This window comes from Saccopteryx leptura, chromosome 5, assembly GCF_036850995.1.
Source record: "Saccopteryx leptura isolate mSacLep1 chromosome 5, mSacLep1_pri_phased_curated, whole genome shotgun sequence".
NCBI lineage: Eukaryota > Metazoa > Chordata > Mammalia > Chiroptera > Emballonuridae > Saccopteryx > Saccopteryx leptura.
This window is the reverse complement of record NC_089507.1, coordinates 53048103-53069700: the sequence shown is the minus strand read 5'-3', so window position 1 is coordinate 53069700 and position 21598 is coordinate 53048103. Positions and strand designations below refer to the sequence as shown.

At 41.4% G+C, this 21598-nt stretch overlaps 1 protein-coding gene across 1 annotated transcript in view; it reads right to left on the bottom strand.

Moving 5' to 3' along the window:
* MOB1B (MOB kinase activator 1B) overlaps positions 1–3050 on the bottom strand; it is a 59657-nt gene extending 56607 nt beyond the window's left edge. Inside the window, exon 1 of the mRNA XM_066387427.1 lies at positions 2719–3050. Coding sequence (XP_066243524.1) covers positions 2719–2732 — 14 coding nt within the window. The 5' untranslated portion in view covers positions 2733–3050. The remainder of the gene's footprint in view (positions 1–2718) is intronic.
* Between the last annotated feature and the right edge of the window lie 18548 nt (positions 3051–21598).

Sequence of the window (21598 nt, the reverse complement as noted above, 5' to 3'; positions counted from 1 at the left end):
CTCTGGAGTCTCGTATCTTACACAATGCCTAGCACATGATGAGGCTGTGTTTAAAAAATTTGAGTTTACAAAGTTAAATTAGATTCCTATGAAGTTTCCCTATGCACCATCTGGTAGTTTAGCTTAATTTGAAGATACATAGAGGCCAATTTGCAACACAACCAAAGCTTTGTCCCAGTCAGATCCACATATGCAGTGCCAATTTATTCTAAGCATTTGTACAAAAGCTACAAAAAGGCACCACTGCTGCAGATTATCTGAACACCCTCTGGGGATTACCCAATCTACCTCACCTCCCTATCCAAAAAAACCTCTTCACCCTGCTCTATTTTGTTCCATGGCATTTAAGACCTCCTACCATACTATCTACTTTACTAATGTTTTATGGTTGCTTAACAAAAACTCCACTAATGAAGGAATTTTTACTCATTTTGTTCATGAATGATCCCCAATGCCTACATCAATGTCTGGCATAATGATGTTCTTTCTTTAACTAAAAATCTCTGCTCCCATCTTAAAACCCTCGTGAGTTATGAGTCACCACCTTTATCGAATCGCCCTTATTTCCTTGGTCCATCCACTTACAGTTAGTTGCCTTACAAAGAAGCTTCTAAGAACTGGAGGTAAATATCTGTTATTTAAACCCTAAATTGCAACTCATTTTCTCTCCTCACCTCCTGGTACAGAAATAATATTCAGGGAATTCTACCAAATAACAAACAGATGAAATGACCAAAACCTTATTCTTTACCTTCTGATAATTACTTCTATCCACAAGGTCTTCACTTCAGATTTTAAACTAATGATGAACAAAAAGCAAAACCAAAAATGTTGGATTACTTTTTTGGATTGTTAAGCACACAGGCTAAAGATGTTGAGGATATTTAAACTTAGAAAATTGTGCACCAAATAGTATAAACCCTCTAATATGCTATATATACACACACACACACACACACACACACACACACACACACACATTAGTTATGGCAGGATTTTGTTCGGTAGGTAATATGCTTCAGGAGAAATTAACTTATCCATTGCATTTCTGTAACTATTAAATACTGAATCATGTAAAAATGATTTGTATTTGTATTCAGAAAGTACCACCAAATCTTGTCCATTCCCTAGTTTCCACCAAATATGGTTCTTCCCTGCTTCAACCAGTTTAACAGTGAGTTCTAAGGTACTCAAATCCATCAGCAGTAGTCATGGACATCATCTACACTACTGTTTTGAAGACAGCTTTTAAGTTCTTAAATCAAACATTAGTTCAGCTGGTTAGAGCGTCGTTCAGAAACAACAAAGTTGTGAGCTTGATCCTGGGTCAGGGCAAAAATGGAAAGCAACTAATGAATACACAACTAAGTGGGACAATAAATTAATGTCTCTCTCTCTCTCTCTCTCTCTCTCTCAAAGCAATCAATAAAAAAACAGACTCAAAGATGAGAAGCTTCAAACTGAGATGCTTCCATATGTTGACTCAAACTAAAATAGAAAACATATAAAATTATACTTTTCATGAAGCTTTTATCACCACCTATCTGACAAACTCAACGTCTAGGATGAGCCTAAAAAAAAGGCTTCACAACCTCAAATGTGTTAGGCAGGATGACAAAAGCCAGGCCCCCTATGCATGTTAGAAATATTAGCAAGTCTGCCCACAGGTTAGCCTTCTGTGATCCCTCAGTTTTGCTTGTAAAATGGATTAATACACTCCATAAGTGTATGTGAAAATAAGAGTTAAATTCTCAGGATTCAGGTATCAGGGTGACTAAAAATTATGTGAGGTGGGGTAAAACAAGCACCAGAACAGAAAATTATTATATGCATAGGTGAATCACAACGAAGCCCTCAAAAGACTAATTCTGCAGGGTGCAAGATCTTCCTTTCCCAGGACGTGAGGCTTGTCTGTTGCCTCCATACACCCATTTGGCCACCCCATCTTTCTGCCCATACTACACACACCCCCTCAACACGTCTGCAATGAACGATAAGTAGGGGAAATGACAAGGAGCCCTAAGCCTGACGTTGTCATTTCAACTCCCCAGTGGACCTAATCAACCCAGGGTACACAACCCAGGCCCATTTGGTGGTTGTCTGAAAAGATAAAGCCCATATTCCCCAAGAAATCATGCCCGAGAGAAGCAAGGAGCTGTTTCAGGCTGTCAGCAGGGAATCCTGACCCGTAAACAGCCTCGTTAATTGTGTTACAAGCACAGGACTTGTCAACACAAATGCCCACTCCTAAAACCTAAGAGGAAAGTTAAAAGGGTCCTGGGGTGACTGGGAGGGAAAGTGAGACGCTCTACCATCCGTGCTTGGGAGCCCCCCTAAAAAAGCAAAGAAGAGGAGCGCCTGAGCTGGGCGACCGACTAACGCGTCGGACGAGGGTCACGCGGAGAGTGGGAGGTATTTATCCCGAGCGTGCAAACAAACCCGAGAGCAGCGCGAAGGGAGAGGCCGGGTGACGGAAACGCGAAGGCAGGCACCGGAGTGTGCTGGGACTGGGGTCCGGGGACCGAGCTCCCGGGGGCTGGCGGGTGCCACGCGTGCCGGGGCGGCGGCGGTGCTCGGGCAGCGCCAGTGCCGGGGGCAGGTCCCGGAGACCCGCGCGATCCGGGCGTGCGGCGCGGGGCGAGGCGGGCGAGGCGGGCGGGGGCCCGGGGCCCAGGGCGCCCGAACAAAGCCGGCGCGCGCGGGGGCCTGGCTACTCACAACAAGAAGCTCATGTCGGCCACGGCGTGGGCTGCGGGCTCGGCGGTCGTGAGGCCTCGGGGCGGCGGCAGCGGCGGCCGGGGAAGGAGAGGAAGGAAGACAAGGACGAGGAGAGCTGGAGCGGAGCAGGGCCGGCTGTTCAGCCGCAACTTGCTCGGCTTCGCTAGTTCCTACGGCAGGCAGAGGGGGCGGAAGTGGGAAGCGCACGGCTTGACTCCCTCAATGGGAGGGGAAGGAAAGGGAGGCGGGGAAAGGGCCGCCCGCCTGTCCCTGGAGAACAGCCACTGCGACCGCTGAAGTGCCACCCCTGGCCTCCGCCTGCCCGGCCCCTAGTTGCTCCCACCCTTTGAACTCTCGCGAGAGCGACGCGCGCCCACTCCAGCCCGCGGGCAGCGTGCGGTCTGGGTCCTTCCTGTTCTGGACCCCCCCACCCCTCCTTTGCTGGCTCGCAGCGTGGCCGGCCAGTGCGCTGAAGCCGCCGGCCAGGCAGGTCGAGGCCTGTCTACCGCGTTAGTGGGTTGTGGCAGAGTGCCCCGAGAGGCTTCGGTGCGTTTCATCCGTCAGGAAGAATGGGCTTGGACTCTGAGGATATCAGGGTTCTGCAGTGAGGGATGAAATTGCTGCCTGAATTTTGCTCACTGGGAGTGCTCAGCAAACGATAATGAAAGGTTATGGCGTCTACCTGCTACTACATAAACACAGGTGGAAATTTCATCTGGTTGGAATGATTTGGGTGTGGTTCTGCCAGAAGAGAGGAAAGGGTCGAAATGGGTTTTCAAGGTCCCTGTCGTTTTATGAGTATATATTTTAAAACCCTGAACTAGGAGATGGTCAAGATCCATCACTGTCTGAACTGGCTAGCTAGGCTGTCAGCAGCATCTGGGGAAAGGTGGAAACTGCTGTGGTGACACAATGAGGTATGTGGAGCATTCTTGAACAGATCAAGACTTCTCCTGGTCCCTTAAACTGTGTGAAATGCAGATGCCTCTATAAGAGGAGCTGAATCCTTTCTAGATTCTAGAATGATTGGTGCATCAGAGTGCCTAGTGGTTACAACAGACTTGGGCCCCATAAATTCTTAATCATTGAGCCACTGACGACCAGACTACCACAGCATTATCAATTTGGGTACCTATTTATTTTATATGAGATGTCCATATTCTCTGCTCAACACCCTTCAAACTCACAAGTAAGTTTTCAAAGAATCTGAATTTGTGGGGCAGATAGTTCCCATCTGTTCCCTGATTTGGTATGGTGGCTTATGTAGCCTTGCTTTTTGTTCTAACAGGGGTTTGATCAGGGGTAGTCAACCTTTTTATACCTACCACCCACTTTTGTATCTCTGTTAGTAGTAAGATTTTCTAACCGCCCACTGGTTCCACAGTAATGGTGATTTATAAAGTAGGGAAGTAACTTTACTTTATAAAATTTATAAAGCAGAGTTACAGCAAGTTAAAGCATATAATAATAATTACTTACCAAGTACTTTATGTCGGATTTCCACTAAGTTTGGCAGAATGTATCTTTATAAAACAACTTACTATAGTTAAATCTATCTTTTTATTTATACTTTGGTTGCTCCGCTACCGCCCACCATGAAAGCTGGAATGCCCACTAGTGGGTGATAGGGACCAGGTTGACTACCACTGATTTAGATGTATCCTATGACACTATATTGTTAACAATTGGCAGAGGACCCTGACCAGGCAGTGGTGCAGTGGATAGAGCATCCAACTGGGATGCGGAGAACCCAGGTTCGAGACCCCGAGGTCGCCAGCTTGAGTGTGGCTTGAGAAGAAAAAAAACAAAACTCACCAGCTTGGACCCAAGGTCGCTGGCCCCAGCAAGGGGTTACCCAGTTTGCTGAAGGCCCGCATGGTCAAGGCACATATGAGAAAGCAATCAATGAACAACTAAGGTGTCACAACAAAAAACTGATGATTGATGCTTCTCATCTCTCTCCGCTCCTGTCTGTCCGTATCTATCCCTCTCTCTGACTCTCTCTCTGTCCCTGTAGTAAAAAAAACAAACAAACAAAACAATTGGCAGAAGAGAAAATCTGCAAAAATGCCTGATGAGCTCTTCAATTAGGAGAGTTTGCCTAAGATTAACAGCAGATAAGCGTAAATATAGTGGCCTTAAAAATGAGAGCAGTATCATGTTAATAATACATAATATAATTCCAGAAATTAGTCACTTAAACAACAGCTGTCACTTAAAATTATTTAGCATTTCAAAAACATTGTGATATCTAGAATCAGAGAGTATATTTAAATACACATTTCTAATTCCAATTTCTCCTTTACCACTTTATACAAGGTAGGGCAAAAGTAGGTTGACAGTTCATATGAAGAGTAATACAATAATAAATGGTACAAGAATAAGCTCGTTTCATTTACAAATGTAAACCTACTTTTGCCCCACCCTGTATTTCATACCACTCCCTAAAATTTCAATATTAGAAATTAATCTTAAGATAAAAATATTTTTGTTTATAAATCTTTACGAAGCAGGATTCCTGTGTGTGTGTGTGTGTGTGTGTATCAGAGGGGGAGGCAGATAGGGGCAGACAGACAGGAAGGGAGTGATGAGAAGCATCAATCCTTCCTTGCAGCACCTTAGTTGTTGTTATTGACTGCTTTCTCATATGTGCCTTGGGTGGGGGAGGAGGGCTGCAACAGAGCAAGTGACCCCTTGCTCAAGCCAATGACCTTGGGCTCAAGCCAGCGACCATAGGGTCATGTGTATCATCCCACGCTCAACCCAACGCCCCCACACTCAAGCTGGTGAGCCCGTGCTCAAGCCGCAACCTCAGGGTTTCTAATCTGGGCCCTCCATGTCCCAGTCCGATGCTCTATCCACTGCACCACTGCCTGGTTAGACTGGATTCTTAAAATTTGTATTCTATCCACCAATTTTTCAAAGAATTGGAATTATACATGAATAGACTATAATAAAATATGAGTAAGTATATGTTCTCAAGTATCTATAAATATTCATTTGACTTACTTTTTTGTCATAACAAGTAGGTATGTTTATATAAATGTAAAAAAAAAAGATAATTATAAGTTGTGATAAGATACAAAACAATAATGTGATAGAGAGTAATGGTGACGGAAGAGGATCTAATTTATTTTTTATTTTAATATTTCTTTGCCCTTTAAGGGGCATCTTTGTGGCTCGTTTCCTCAAGAGGATCTAATCTAGATTGGTTAAGAAAGGCCTTTCTGCCTGACCTGTGGTAGCACAGTGGATAAAGCGTCGACCTGGAATGCTGAGGTTGCCGGTTCAAAACCCTGGGCCTGCCTGGTCAAGGCATATATGGGAGTTGATGCTTCCTGCTCCTCCCCCCTTTCTTTCTCTCTCTCTCTCTTCTCTAAAATGAATAAATAAAAATTAAAAAAAAAAAAAAAGAAAGGCCTTTCTGCCTGACCAGGCGGTGGCACAGTGGATGGAGCGTCGGACTGGGATGCGGAAGGACCCAGGTTGGAGACCCCGAGGTCGTCAGCTTGAGCACAGGGCCCATGGTCAGGGCACATATGAGAAAGCAATCAATGAACAACTAGGGTGTTGCAATGAAAGGCTGATAATTGATGCTTCTCATCTCTCTCTGACTCTCTCTATCTCTGTAAAAAAAAAAAAAAAAGAAGAAGAAAGGCCTTTCTAAGGAGGTAAAACTTTTGCTGAGACCTGTAGAAAGAACCAGCCTTGCAGAGTGCTAGGGAACGAGCACTTTCTGGTAGAGAGAATAACAAGTACAGATGCTATAAGGTAAGAGAGAGCTTATAGTGTTCGTAGAACCAACAGGTTATGACCTGGGCAGAGTGAGCAAGAAGAGTAACATCAGATGAGGATGGACATGTAGCCAGAGGACATGTAGGGACTCACCAGCCTAGGCAGTACATTTGATTTTTATTCTACGAACTCTGACCCCTGGCCAAGTAATTCAAGACCATCATCCCACTACACCACAGTTGCTGGTTCAATTCCTAGAGAAGCACATACAAGAGGCAACCAATGAATGCACAACTAAGTGAAACAAAAAATGGATTTCTCTTTCTCTCAAATCAATAATTTTTTTTTTTTAACAGGGACAGAGAGAGAGAGTCAGAGAGAGGGATAGATAGGGACAGGGACAGACAGACAGGAACGGAGAGATGAGAAGCATCAATCATCAGTTTTTCGTTGCGACACCTTAGTTGTTCATTGATTGCTTTCTCATATGTGCCTTGACCGTGGGCCTTCAGCAGACCAAGTAACCCCTTGCTCGAGCCAGCAACCTTGGGTCCAAGCTGGTGAGCTTTTTGCTCAAGCCAGATGAGCCTGCGCTCAAGCTGGCGACCTTGGGGTCTCGAACCTGGGTCCTTCCTCATCCCAGTCCAACGCTCTATCCACTGCACCACCGCCTGGTCAGGCTCAAATCAATAAATTTTTTAAAAAGCTAAAGAACATTGAAAAGTTAGAGAAGTGGAATAAGAGGATAAGATAAAATAATTGGAATAACATTTTTTAATTTGAGAAATTCAAATATACAATGGGAAAGAAATGAATTAAATGAATCCATCACAGTTTCCATGATTATCAGCTCATGATTCCACATTAACATTTTAGAAAGATCACTTCTCTTCTTAGTGGAAAATGGACTAGAGGGGACCAACATGTCAGAAGGTAAGCCAGAAGATTATTGTAATCATCCAGTGTTTCTCAACAGTTGTGATTTGGTTTGGGGTAATGTCATAAATAATAGAAAAAAATAATAATACTAAGGGAAAAAAATCAATGGTACTTGGTGATTGATTACTCCTGGTTTATTTGTTTGATTGTTTTTTGGGAGGCTTTAGCAACTGGTGGATGGTGCTGCCATTTTATTGAAACAGGGAAGATAGGAGTCACAATTTGGGGGTAAAAATAAAAGTTCCGTTTTAGTGATGTTAACTTTGAGATGTTTTTTAAACATCAAAATAGTGATGTCAGGTAGAGTTTTGATACTGTGAAGAGCATGGGGAGAGATCTGAACTAGTTTGAATGCAGGAGTCCTGGGTAAGTACATAGTATTTGGAGCCATAAGATGGGCTTCCATATTGGATTTTTTTTTTTTTTTTGTATTTTTCTGAAGCTGGAAACCGGGAGAGACAGTCAGACAGACTCCCGCATGCGCCCGACTGGGATCCACCTGGCACGCCCACCAGGGGGCGACGCTCTGCCCACCAGGGGGCGTAGCTCTGTCGCACCAGAGCCACTCCAGCACGTGGGGCAGAGGCCAAGGAGCCATCCCCAGCGCCCAGGCCATCCTTGCTCCAATGGAGCCTTGGCTGCGGGAGGGGAAGAGAGAGACAGAGAGGAAAGAGAGGGGGAGGGGTGGAGAAGCAGATGGGCGCTTCTCCTGTGTGCCCTGGCTGGGAATCGAACCCGGGACTTCTACACACCAGGCCGACGTTCTACCACTGAGCCAACTGGCCAGGGCCATATTGGAATTTTTATGCCAAATAAGAATAGACTTAGCAAAGTGTTACCTTCATGCATCTGTGTTTCTTCTTCCTTTACTTCTCTTCCCAGATAGCATAGGTTTCTGGTCACCATTTACCACCTCTCCCTCAGTTGTGTTTATATTCTCAAGGTGAGGGTTTCTACAACCTTAAAGAAAATCATCATACCTTTTTATCAGATAAATTAATCACTTCCAACCTGTTAATATATTCCCCTCCCAGATAAAATAACACCATCTAAAGCCAAGTTTCCAAATTGTAGATGAGAGAAATTTTTTTTTACTGCGTATTTTAGTTAATAAATGAAGTAGGGCCCTGGCCAGGTGTTGGTTAGAGCTTCATCCTGAAGTTCAGAGGTTGCTGGTTCGATCCCTGGTCAGGGCACATACAGGAACAGATTGATGTTCCTGTTTCTGTCTTGCTCTTCCCTTCCTCTCTCTAAAAAAATTAATAATTTTTTTAATGAAGTAGGAATGGTTGAACTATTATTAGAAATCTCACCATGTTTGCAACTCCTAATAGATTGATGTAGCTAGGCACTGATCACCAGCGGCTGCTAGTATCACAGCAAGAGATGCAATCAGGGGCAACTATGCAGAACCCAATTTCTTCAAGAAACGAATTGCAAAGAAGAACTGGATCTGAAGGGAAAATCTAGAGGTGAAAAGAAACATAAGGGACATATCAAACAATTGTAATGTGTGCACGCATTTGCATCTGGTTCAAACAAGCAATCTGAAAAAGAACAATAACAAGTGTTTATGTCCTTCATAGACAACTGAAAACTTTGAACACTGGAGTTGATGATTCTACAGACCAATTATTAGTTGAGATGATGATGTCACGATTACATTTTTTTTAAAAGCTTTTGTTTTTTAAAAAATATTAAGTGAATTATTTACAGATAAAATAATATGCCTGGGATTTGCCTCAGAATAATGTGGAAGGGAGGAGGAGTGCCGACGAAACAAGATTGGCCATGAGTTGATAATTGTTGAAGGCAGGTGATGAGTACATGAGGATCATTATATCATGCTAGCTAGCTTTGAAATATTCCATAATACAAAGAAAAACAAACAAATAGCAGATCTCCTTTTGAAAAGGCCTATAAGTGTTATTAATGAAGAGAACTGAAAATCTGCTGATAAAGAAGATGATTTTTTTGGACTAGAGAGTTCTTCCCTTGCCTTCACATTAGCCAGCTAGCTTTTTCTGTCTACGTATAAAAATGTTCTTGTACCTATAAAACTAAAAGCAAATGCTATTAATGCCAGCAAGGTAAATGCTGAATTAAAACTCTGTGGCTAACTCTGGGCCTCAGAATTTCTTGAGTAGTTTCTCTCTTCTGATTTAGAAATGTGATCTAACTCTGAATAACAAATGCTAGAAAAAAAGTATACCAGGGCAACACATCCTTAGTAACCTGATAAAATGCATTCTGCTGTGCAGGGTGTTTTGGTTATATAATACCTAGACTGATATACTTATTCCACCCAATTAGTTTGTTACATAAGATTATTTTTATAGCTACTATTTATTGGGTATTTCTGATGGGAGTTTGTAGAGCCAGTAGTAGCAGCCATCACAGCCGCCTGGCTCAAGCAGTTTTAAATTAGATTCTGATAGACAGTAATGAAACAGTGGAGCCAAAAACTGGTGAGCCATCTTTTATTCTAGCCTCACACCGGCAGGCAAGTAAGTACACACAGCAGGAAAACACTTCCCTTTCCATTCAGGGCTCCCAAAGCCACTGACTTTCTTCCAGTTTTCTTAGAATCAAAGGTCCCCACCAGTCTTATTCACCTCTGTTCCCCATCTCCTTCTCTCTGCACAGACTGGCTTCACCTCAGCACCCCGCCATCTTGGCTGCCTGCCTTCTTTGCAACAACGTGGTCCACTCTACAAAAATTGCTTCCTCGCTCCTCCTTCTTCACAAACTTTTTAAAAACTGCCCGGGCCCACACAGACCTCTCCTCCAGCACACATTAGCATAACCAATTCCCTTCCCAAGCATGAAAGGTAATTGGCCGTATCACCTGGGCAACACAATCACGTGGTCAGCAGCCATATTTTAACAATAAAAGTGAGCAAAACCAGAAAATATAAATTTTACAAACTCATTTACCCAACAGAGTCACTTTGGTAAGTTGTTCATATATTTTATTTCTATTTCATTTATTCCTTATACTGCCCCATGGGGTTGATATTAGATGTTATTTTTTTCCCTTTCATAGATAAGGAAGCTAATGCTGAAAGGTTATAGATGTAATTTGTTCAAGATCACGTACCTAGTAAATACAGTCTAAATTCAGTAAAGTCCATTTCCCTTCCCCACTTCCTGGGATGACCTAAGTTAGAATGAATATATTCTAAATTAATTTTGGCATACTGTACAATCCTACTTAATATAGCTAGCAATTCAATCTGACCTTTGTTGATGCTCTTTAGATTTGAATTCTACCCCTTACTTCATTAAAAACAAGCCTATGTATGGTTATAAGTGCTTCTCAAGAACATATTATTTTGACACAATAGAAAACAATAGAAGTGTAATAAAAGGTTAATTCATGAAGCTTGTCTCTCAATGCTGTCATTTATCACTAAAGTGGTAAAGCATCAATACACAAAGCTTCTTATTTAACATATTACAATGGAAGAAGGAATTTTCCATTGGTCCCAAACATAACCCAGTACCCTCCCTTCAAGCTGTTTATTCTTTTGAAGGCAAGGTTCATTTAATAGAATGCTAAATTTAAGGGAATGAGGTGCAAATTGTTCATTTATATATTCACTCAAGTATTATCTACTGTGAGTCTCTGTGATCAAAATACAAGGATATAGTCCCTGTCATAATAAATCCTATAGGTTATTGGGAAATATAGGCAACCAAACAAAAGCAAAATTAGAAATTGTATCAGAGTCAGTGTCCATGATTGTATATTACAGGAACCTCACTGAATTTGGGGGTCAGAGAATTGGATCCTGTGCGTTCAGAAGTAAATAATATATAATTATTCCTTGCATTTAAAGTTCTGTTATACAGTGTGTCCGTAAAGTCATGGTGCACTTTTGACCAGTCACAGGAAAGCAACAAAAGACGGTAGAAATGTGAAATCTGCACCAAATAAAAGGAAAACTCTCCCAGTTTCATACCTATTTAGTGCAGTTCAATGTGGGCTCACGCACAGATTTTTTAGGGCTCCTTAGGTAGCTATCCCATATAGCCTCTACAGACTCATCACTGACTGATGGCCTACCAGAACAGGGTTTCTCCATCAAACTGCCGGTTTCCTTCAACTGCTTATCCCACCGAGTAATGTTATTCCTATGTGGTGGCGCTTCGTTATAAACGCGCCAATATTCACGTTGCACTTTGGTCACGGATTCGAATTTAGCGAGCCACAGAACACACTGAACTTTCCTCTGTACCGTCCACATCTCGACTGGCATGGCCGTGGGCTGCTCCGCTGTATACACGGTGTTACGTCATCATCTGCGCATGCGCACATGCTGCCACATTATCCTACAGAAACTGGGAGGGTTTTCCTTTTATTTGGTGCAGATTTCACATTTCTGTCTTTTGTTGCTTTCCTGTGACCAGTCAAAAGTGCACCATGACTTTACAGACACACTGTATTTATACACTGCATAACTTAATAAAACTTCTCCTTCCCCAGTCATCATACCAACCCACTTGCGGTGTTTTGAAGCACTATGTCATAGTGATTTTTGTTTGTTTGTGAGAAGCCAGTTTTCTAGAACTTTTAAGAAGGTGCTACTTGCAATGTAATTTTGAGGCTTTTAGTCCATAGGACAAAAATCATAAAATATTTCTTGCATGGCCTTTTAACTTGCTCAGTAAATGTTAAATTTCTTGATCTATGAAGTTTACCATTGCCCACAATTATTTGTTTTTCCCAAAAAACTTAAACCATGTAGCCACTTTTCCAGTCAGCTGCCAGGGGAAGAGGAGGAGGAGGCGGGGTCCTTTTGGAACCTATTCAAAGCTGCTTTTCTCAAATTGATAGGACACTGCCAAGGTCAGCAAGCCTAAAATTAACTCCACCAGCTGTGTTTTGGTTTGCTTCATATAGCCTGGCTCACGGGGCTTAATCTACTAGGCTTGCTTGCTGCTTCAGTCTGCTGTGTTCTTGAAAGTTTGTTTGCCTGGAGTGCAGGTTATGCATAAAGACGTGGTAACTAAGCAGCTTGAAAGTACATGGGGACTAAATAAAGTCTCCATTAATCTCAAGAAAGCCTGGCAACAATGTGGAGAGTGGGGTGGAGGATGGAGGAGTGACTGATTATGTCAGATGAGCAGCTTGACTTTTAACCTTGCTGCTGATGTGCTGTCAAAGACCAAGAGATGAGGATGTAGTTTCAAGGATTCTGTTTTTAGCCCAATCCTCTCCCGGGAGGTCCTTTAGCGTGAAGGACCATATATAGACAGAAAGAGCATCCCAACTGGCAGCACCTTAAAAATATCCTAAGACTCAGCAGCTGTTACTTTCACCCACACAAAATCACAGTTGGCTTAATTAAACAGTGCTTGTTCTCAAGAGCTGTAGCCCTTGGGCTGTGCCCTAAGTACTCCTGCTGCTTTCCCCATTCCCTTCCTCAGAGTAACCTAAAGCAGATTGCATAAATGAAAGAGAGCAGATTTGAGCAGTTGGGGGTTTGCTTCAATGTCAGTAATGAAATGTGGAAGTCAGATCTTCTAATATGGTCTTGAATCTCTGCCTATACAGTCCTGGACGGCAGGGACCCTAGGCAGTCCCTAATCTTGGCCATTTGTTCTTTCTTGCTCATGACCATTACCCCACCCTCTTCTTGGCTTCTTCTCATGTTTTCCATAGTTGTCATAGTCACAGTCATAGCAACCTGAGCAGGCTACAATCCTCTTATAGCTAGAGACATGAGATACAGCTTTACACGGTATAATTCCCCTGTCCTGTACCAACTGGAATCTGGTTCCAGATAGTCAAACCATTTGTTTTCCCTCTGGAGAACTATTCCAACCCTCCCAAAATATCACTTGTCCTTAAGGCCTGCATACCATCAGGGCAACCAGGGAGCATTATAGACACAACCAAGATAATCAGTTCTTCCATGAAATTTTACTAGCTATTTCCAAATCCCTTATTTATAGACTGAATTTTGTATTTCCACACCAGTCATTCCATTTGAGTATAGGATAAAGGGATATAGTAAAATAAAACCATGGTGTGCAGGAAGAATTTCTATCCAAAATGGAGCTTTTAAAGGCAGTGATCTTTAATGCACTCCTTGTAAGGTATCTGAGACCTTTTTGGAACCCTGCAAGATAAAGGACCACTTGCAAAATTCAGTCAGTAACATTTATGAAAGATCTACCACAAACCAGTTATCGCACTAAAAGTGAGGATACAAAAGACATTCAACATCACAGCCCTCAAGGAGCTCATTTCTAGTGGCAGAGACATATAAACCAATAATTACAGTATAAAATGCTTCCTCTTATAATAGATTATATGCAGAGGGCTACAGGAGCTCAGCAGCTGAAAGAATGTCACTTAATTTGAGGAACAAAAAAAAGACAAAGAGTTTTATCCAAAAAGTGAGTATTAAAGGGTTAGAAGTTAGGATGGAAGAGTAAGAGGCAGAGAGAAGGCATTGCAGAAAGTATTAAAGGGTTATTAGCAGTTAGGGTAGAAGAGTAAGAGGCAGAGAGAAGGCATTGCAGAAAGTGTTAAAGGGTTATTAGCAGTTAGGGTAGAAGAGTAAGAGGCAGAGAGAAAGCATTGCAGAAAGATGGTGAAGCATGTGAGAAAGCCCAGAGGCATGGCAAAAATACATGTATAGGCAAAGGAAAGGTTCAAAGCAGACACAGTTGTGGACCCCAAGAAGTTTACATTCTAGTAGGGAGAAGATATTCTGAGTTTAAGTCAGTGTATTAATTCTGTGGTTGTATTTGCATTTTAATTATCCCTAATTTTGGCATGAAATCTCAAACCTATTAAAGGGCTATTTTAAAATAACAGAAGTATCAAGTAGGGAAGAAATTCTGGAACCACAGAATAAAGACTAAAGGTCTTCTGACAGGCAATAGTTGCAATGCTCATTTGTGAATGCACTTCCGTTGATACCACAGAATCATATATTCAAAATATAGGAGGTTCTTGGGACATTTAAAATACAGCCTTTAGCCATGAACTCAAACACTGCATGGCCAAATGGCAGGTCTAAAATTGAAGCAAGTATATGTGCGTGTGTAAAGAAATTAAGATGGATCCACAACTCTGTAGGAAGAAAGCCTTCCCTTTCTCCCCTGCCTTTTCCTCCCTCTGGCAAGCTCCAGGGACCTGCTTCATCTATCAGTGTCACTGTCACAAGGCTGTTAGCTTGCAATTTCCATAAATCTTCCCTGGATCATCAAAAAACCTCACAGGGAGTGCGGGTGGGGGAGGTGGCTACACAGCATGGCTCCAAAGGCCAGTTCCTCCCAGGAGGCCTCAGTGGTTTCTCTGGACAGGACTAAAAGCAGCTCTTTGTTCCCTGTGATACTCGGTTGCCAACTCTGGCTGCCTGTTCTGCCATGGCTCTGAGAGCACTTGTATTATCATGAAAGCACATGAGAAGTTAAGCCAGTGTTGGAAAGAGACAACAGAATCTTCAGGAAATGAGGGGAACTAATATTTATTTTCTGCTGTGTAATTTTCTGCCAGGAATGTTGCAAGACTCTTTATGTCTTATATAGTAATTCTCACCACAGCCCTATGAGGCAGATGTTATTGTCCCAGTGCTATTGATGTGGATATTAAATCACATCTAATGTAACACTAGTAAGATCCTGGATCTGAACGCAGGTCTATCTAATTCATGTAGAAGCAGGCTCATCCCAGGGTTATGTATTATGGAACAGTTGGGATTTTAACAAACACAGCATTATATAATAATAATAAATCACATGTTAGTAAAGTTATTTCCTTTTAAATTCACTCTCATTTCTGATTGTTTCAAGGAGAAAGTCTTTGTTGGATGCTGATGTGTCTTTAGCACCTCTTTAACGCAACCTCCTTTTTTAAGAGAGAACAGACTTTAGACTCAGAGACTTCAGCAGGCAACAATAGATGAACTATCATTTTTCTCTTATTGACATAGGCATGTGTTATTGGTTTTCATTTATAATAGTGATACAAAGTCAAGCCTCTTGGTTAAGCTCAAGATCTCTAGCATGATATTATCCAGATTTAGCTACTTACTAGCTGTATGAGCTTGGGTGAGTTAACCGTCAGTTTCCTCACTTGTAAAATAGGCTTAATGGTAGTATCTACCACAAACGTTGATGTGTGGATTCAGTGAGATGTTGCATGTCAAGCATGTAGGACAATATTTATAATACACCGTTGCTCAATAAATTTTAGTTATTATGAAGTTTAAAAGAAAATGGGCTGGTTTAAATCAGGATTTCTTATCTCTGGCACTACTGACACTGTGGGCCAGATAATTCTTTGTTGTGGGAGGTTGTGCTGTATAGTGTAGGATGTTTGCCAGTATCTCTGTCTCTATCCACTAGATGCCAGTAGTACCCATTTATGACAAACAAAAATGTCTCCAGACATTGACAAATGTCCTCCCGGGGGAAATTACCCCTAGTTGAGAATCACTGATTTAAAGGAAAGTATTAGGTAAAAACCATGCTTAGAGATGACAAACATCTAAACATGTTATGAAGAAAAACTAAAGTTTGGGAAATAACTGCCCTAAAATAGTGCTATTTGAAATCTAATTCTAAAAATCAGAAATTACTATTTTAATTTGCAATTTATGACTATGTTCTAAGTTCCCTATCAATGCTAAAACTATTCAAACAACTTAGTAGAGGCTGAGCTAGTAAGTACAAGAAATTTATCATGCCTTCTCTTCCAATCAGTTTGCCACCCAGCACTCTCCTCTGCACACATACCCATAAACTGACTGGGCAGCATCCCTTGTCCAGACTTCTCAGACCCCTCTCTCACCGATCAGGGTGCACTCCTCTTCCCCAAGGCCCCATTCCCTACTCTTTTGAATGCATATAAAAATATAAATGATGCTTTATGAGTTCATATATGTATATTTTTAGTAATAGCAGAAAACCACACTCTTCAGAGGTTGAAATAACGAGGAAATTTAATGGTTCACAGAAATGAAGTTCAGAGTTTGTGAAGGTGTCAGGTTGGTGTTTATTTAGTGGCTTCATCACCTTTTCCCTACAGTTCCCTCGACTCTGCCTTTCTCCGTGTGCCAGCTTCATCCTCCCCTTGGTGGTGAAGTGGCCACGGCAGTTCAGGACCTGACATTTACATCTGACATGTTCAGAGGACACTGAAAGAAATTTGTCTCTGAAATGCCTTTAATAAAAATTTAGCCTCAGGTTGTTATTCAGTCTTGTAAGTTATTTGCTTTTAATGATTAGATGCCTGAAAAACTCAACTCTGAAGTTCATTAGTTTACTGGGTTGTTGATGTTGATAGATTAAATGGAAATATTAATGACAGCACTTTGTAAACTGAAATGTAATCGTAAGATAGCTTTTCTGGGTAGGCTCTTTTTTCTAAAGAGTGCTAGTTCTACTCAATTAGTTTGTTCATAGTAGAGTTTATTGTACAAACACACATAGAACAATGAGGAGTGAATGTCAAAGGAACCCCAACTGGTACCTTAATAGGGCCAAATAGGTCTCTAGGAGACCTGATGAGTGATCCTAGACTCAAGACAGCATTAGAGTGCATAGCAGTACAATTCATGGACTTTTATAGTATTCTGCAGTGATATGGCCTGACTATAAAAAATGTTTCCACTTTCTTTTGTCCTGTCCCCAACTGGCAAATGATTTCTGCATTTGTAATTCAGATTGCCAGGATGGGGATGCTGATTGAGCCAATAACTCAATTTTTTGGACTAAACCTTTTACCCATGCCACTGACCAGCTTGTGGAAAGAAGGCTCTTAGTTTCATGATTAATAATGTCTTTGAAAGCCTAAATGAATGCCATTTCACACTAAATAATGTGTTCTTGCACAAATTAAGAAGTTGACTTAAGGCCCTGGCCGGTTGGCTCAGTGGTAGAGCGTCGGCCTGGTGTGCAGGAGTCCCGGGTTCGATTCCTGGCCAGGGCACACAGGAGAAGCGCCCACCTGCTTCTCCACCCCTCCCCCTCTCCTTCCTCTCTGTCTCTTCCCCTCCCACCGTGGAGGCTCCATTGGAGCAAAGTTTGCCCAGGCGCTGAGGATGGCTCTGTGGCCTCTGCCTCAGGCGCTAGAATGGCTTTGGTTGCAACAGAGCGACGCCCCAGAGGGGCAGAGCATCGCCCCCTGGTGGGCATGCCGGGTGGATCCCGGTCAGGCACATGCGGGAGTCTGTCTGACTGCCTCCCCGTTTCCAACTTCAGGAAAAAAATCCAAAAAAAAGAAGTTGACTTAAATAAATGGCAAGATACCACTATTTATGAAAACATCAGTGCTCCCTAATGAAACTATAAATTTAATTTTACTGGGTAATTCTCTACCCAGTAAAATTACCCATAGGATAGAAATTTTAAAATAAGACAGACTTTTCACGGAAGCTGAAATGTAGTGAATGGGAAATAGCCCACTTGATGGTAAAACATTATAAAGTTACAAGGTTTAAAAGCTTGAATAGAAAGCTAGATCAATGGAAGAGAATAGAAAGAACAGATATAGATAAAAAATATCTAAAGAAAGTCAATGCAAGGAAAACATATTTAGGAAATGAAGATGGGACAACTGGATAGCTATCTGAAAAATCTAGAATCCCTACCTTAGTTTCTTATACCAAATTAAATGCCAGGTGTATCAAAGATCTAAACGTGAAAATTGAATTTAGAAAAAACATTGAAGAATTTTTTTCAGAATCTTATCAGGGACAAAGCCTTTCGAAACGTGACATAACTCCAGAATCCAAATCCATACAGATATGCATAGCAGATTTTGATAAATTTGATAAATAAAAAACATTGCCAATAATGAAAAATATTAATAATAAAATTTAAAAATTGACAAATTGAAAGAAATATTTAGAACATATTATAGATGTAGTGCTTATTTTTTTGGTTTATAAATAGCTCTTGTAAGTCACTAAAACCATAGCACGCTTTTGTTAAAAAGGAAAAAAAATGTACATGAGCAGAATTTTCTTTTTTTCTTTTTTAAAATATTTTTTTAAGACTTTATTTTATGGGGGGCTGGAGGAACTGGAAGCATCAACTCCCATATGTGCCTTGACAAGGAAGCCTGGGGTTTCAAACCAGTGACCTCAGCATTCCATCCAGAACAATGCTTTATCCACTATGCCACCATGGGTCAGGCCATAAACAGAATTTTCTACAGCTGTTAAAGCAGATCTGTAGGAAATTATTTTAAATAATCTTTCAGCTATATTAGAGATAAAAGTAAAGATAAAAAAACCAATATATAACTTAGTAAAAAAAAATAAGAGGGGAGGGAAAGACTAGATTATTAATTTTTAATTGTTGCTATTAAGAAATTAACACAAATTTATTACTTTACAGTTCTGGAGTTCAGAAGTTCAAAATGGATTTCTCTGGGCTAAAATCAAGGTGTTTCCAGGGCTTCATTCTTTTCTAAGGCTGTAGGGGAGAATTCATTTCCTGGCCTTTCCAGCTTTTCGGGGTTACTCACAGTCCTTGGCTAGTGGCCCTGTATCACACCCACTTTAGCTTCTATCATCACATCTCATTCTCTGACTTTTCTACCTCTCTCTTCCACCTTTTAAGGACCTTTGTGATTACATTGGCCCACCCAGATAATCCAGGATAATCTTCCTTTCTCAAGATCCTTAATTTGCCTGACCAGGCAGTGGTGCAGTGGATAGAGCATCGGACTGGGATGCGGAGGACCCAGGTTCCAGATCCCCGAGATCGCCAGCTTGGGCACGGGCTCATCTGGTTTGAGCAAAGCTCACCAGCTTGGACTCAAGGTCGCTAGCTCGAGCAAGGGGTTACTCGGTCTGCTGTAGCCCATGGCAAAGGCACATATGAGAAAGCAATCAATGAATAACTAAGGTGTTGGTTGCAGTGAAAAACTGATAATTGATGCTTCTCATCTCTCTCCATTCCAAATCCTTAATTTAATAATATCTGCAAAATCCTTTTTGCCATGTAAAGTAACAACATAATTTCAAAGAAAAACCAGAGCTGTGTTGAAGAGGTAAAATCAGATTTTACTCAGGACTGTTACAAGAGAGGAAAAGAGGCCTTAGTAAAAAGTTGGACTCACTTCTGAATACAACATGGACAATGGGGATTTACAGCCAAGGAGCAGGATGAAGGCCAGTGGATGGAAAATTACTAATAGGAAAGAAACATCAAGCGTAAAAGGGGATTTCTGGCTAAACTGACTTGACAAGATTCTTGCTCAAGACAGGCCAGGGCGATCAGATATCACCTGGAGAATAGTGGAGGTTGAGGAATTTGATCAGATATTAAGAGTAATTAGATATCAAGGGTGGGGTTTGTGGCTACACTGACTTAGCAGGATTGTTGCTGGAACTGGGCAGTGCAAAGACAAACATGGAAGCCCAAAGGTCAAAGGCTAGTTGATAAGATGGCTTAGAGGGACCTGGCTAAAGTTTGGTCAATATCACAGGTTCCAGGGGTGATATAGGGTCATGTGTGGGGAGCCATTAGTCTTCCTACCATACCAGGCAAATGGATGATCAACTAAAGAGAGTCAACAGAAAAATATAAGCATTAAAAGAATAGTAGGTGCGTATAAAATTAATACATAAAAAGCAATATCCCATCCATCTAGTAACTGAAATGATAAAATAAATAGAAATATATCCGTTCTTGATGATTTAAGAAAAGACCAGAAACGTCACTGGGGAGGGAAAACAGCAACCTGGGGATCAGAAGTAAGAAGAATTATTTTTTGATGCATTATGCAAGTCGTTTTATAGCCATATTCTATTGAACATGTGAATCTGAACTTGTGACGGCCTGTTTAATATCCTCTATGTGTGTGTGTGTGTGTGTGTGTGTGTGTGTTTTGCTGCTGCTTAAAAATTTGTTTTTTGGTATGCTTTTGTTCTTATTTTTGCTTTTTTTCCCCCTGTCTGACTCTCTTTTCCTATTTTGGGAGAATCTGTTACTGCGTTTAGTTTTGGTAGGCTCCAGAGCCCCATCTTTTACTATGGAAACTGAAGCGAGGAGAAATGAAATCCTCCCGGCCGGGGTACTGCCTCGGGAGGTGGTTACACCAAAGCCATGGACACTTCGATCTGGCCCCAGAGGAACCAGCAGAAACGTGCCACAGGGGTGGAGGCGGCCTCCCAGCTAGTCTGCTCTAATTAAAAAACAGGTACTGTACTTTGTGTTTTTAGACCTGCAGGAGCTCCTTGTGGTTGTTTTTTTGTTTTCTTTTTTTTTCCAGATCTTGTCTTCAGCCTCCTGCTGATTTCGTGAGTCCCACAAACTGTGTAATAATAATGAGTTTTTTTCTTATTTCTTGCAACAAAAAATCCCTGATTCCAAATATTAGACAGTCACACAGGGTCCCGTCTTTTTTTTGTAGGCTTCTCTGTTGTTCACTTAATCCCCAACACGTGGTTGGAGTGCTCACAGTATCCCAGATCTGACATGCCTATTTACCCCTCCACTCACATCTAGAATGCTTTCTCCCCCATCTAGAGAGGCAATGACTCCAAGCTTTTAACATCCACTTAATTCAACTATAATTTCTCTGATTCATCTCCTCAAAGTACTTTCTTTCCTACTTCCATGGTCTATTAGACTATGTTTGAAGTATTTGAACTATTTTGTATCAGACAGGGAAGTCCTAGGGAATATCAGATCTTCTTTATAAATATTAGTTGACTAAATTCATAAAATTAGTTAAATGCGTTTTTAATGATTCAAGATTATTAAAACCACCAAGTTTTTTTTTTGTTTGTCTATTTCACTACAACTCTTTGAGGTTACAAAAGGGAATAGGATGATTTGTTCCTGTAAAAATATAATTAATATTTGGCAGCTTAAAGTAGTCTCTACAGGCCTGACCTATGGTGGTACAGTGGATAGAGTTGACCAGGAACGCTGAGGTTGCCAGTTTGAAACCTGGAGCTTGCCTGGTCAAGGCAGATACAAGAAGCAACTACGAGTCCATGCTTCCTGCTCCTCCCCCACCCTTTTGTTCTCTCCCTCCCTCTTTCTCTGTCTCTTCTCTCTAAAATGAATAAATAAAATATTTTTTAAAATAGCTTCTACAACTCTGGCCAGAGAGCATGGTTGGTTAGAGTGTCATCCTAATATGTAAGGTTCAATATCTAGTCAAAGCCCATACAGGAACAGATTGATATTTCTGTCTGTCTCTCTCCCCTATCCTCTCTCTCTA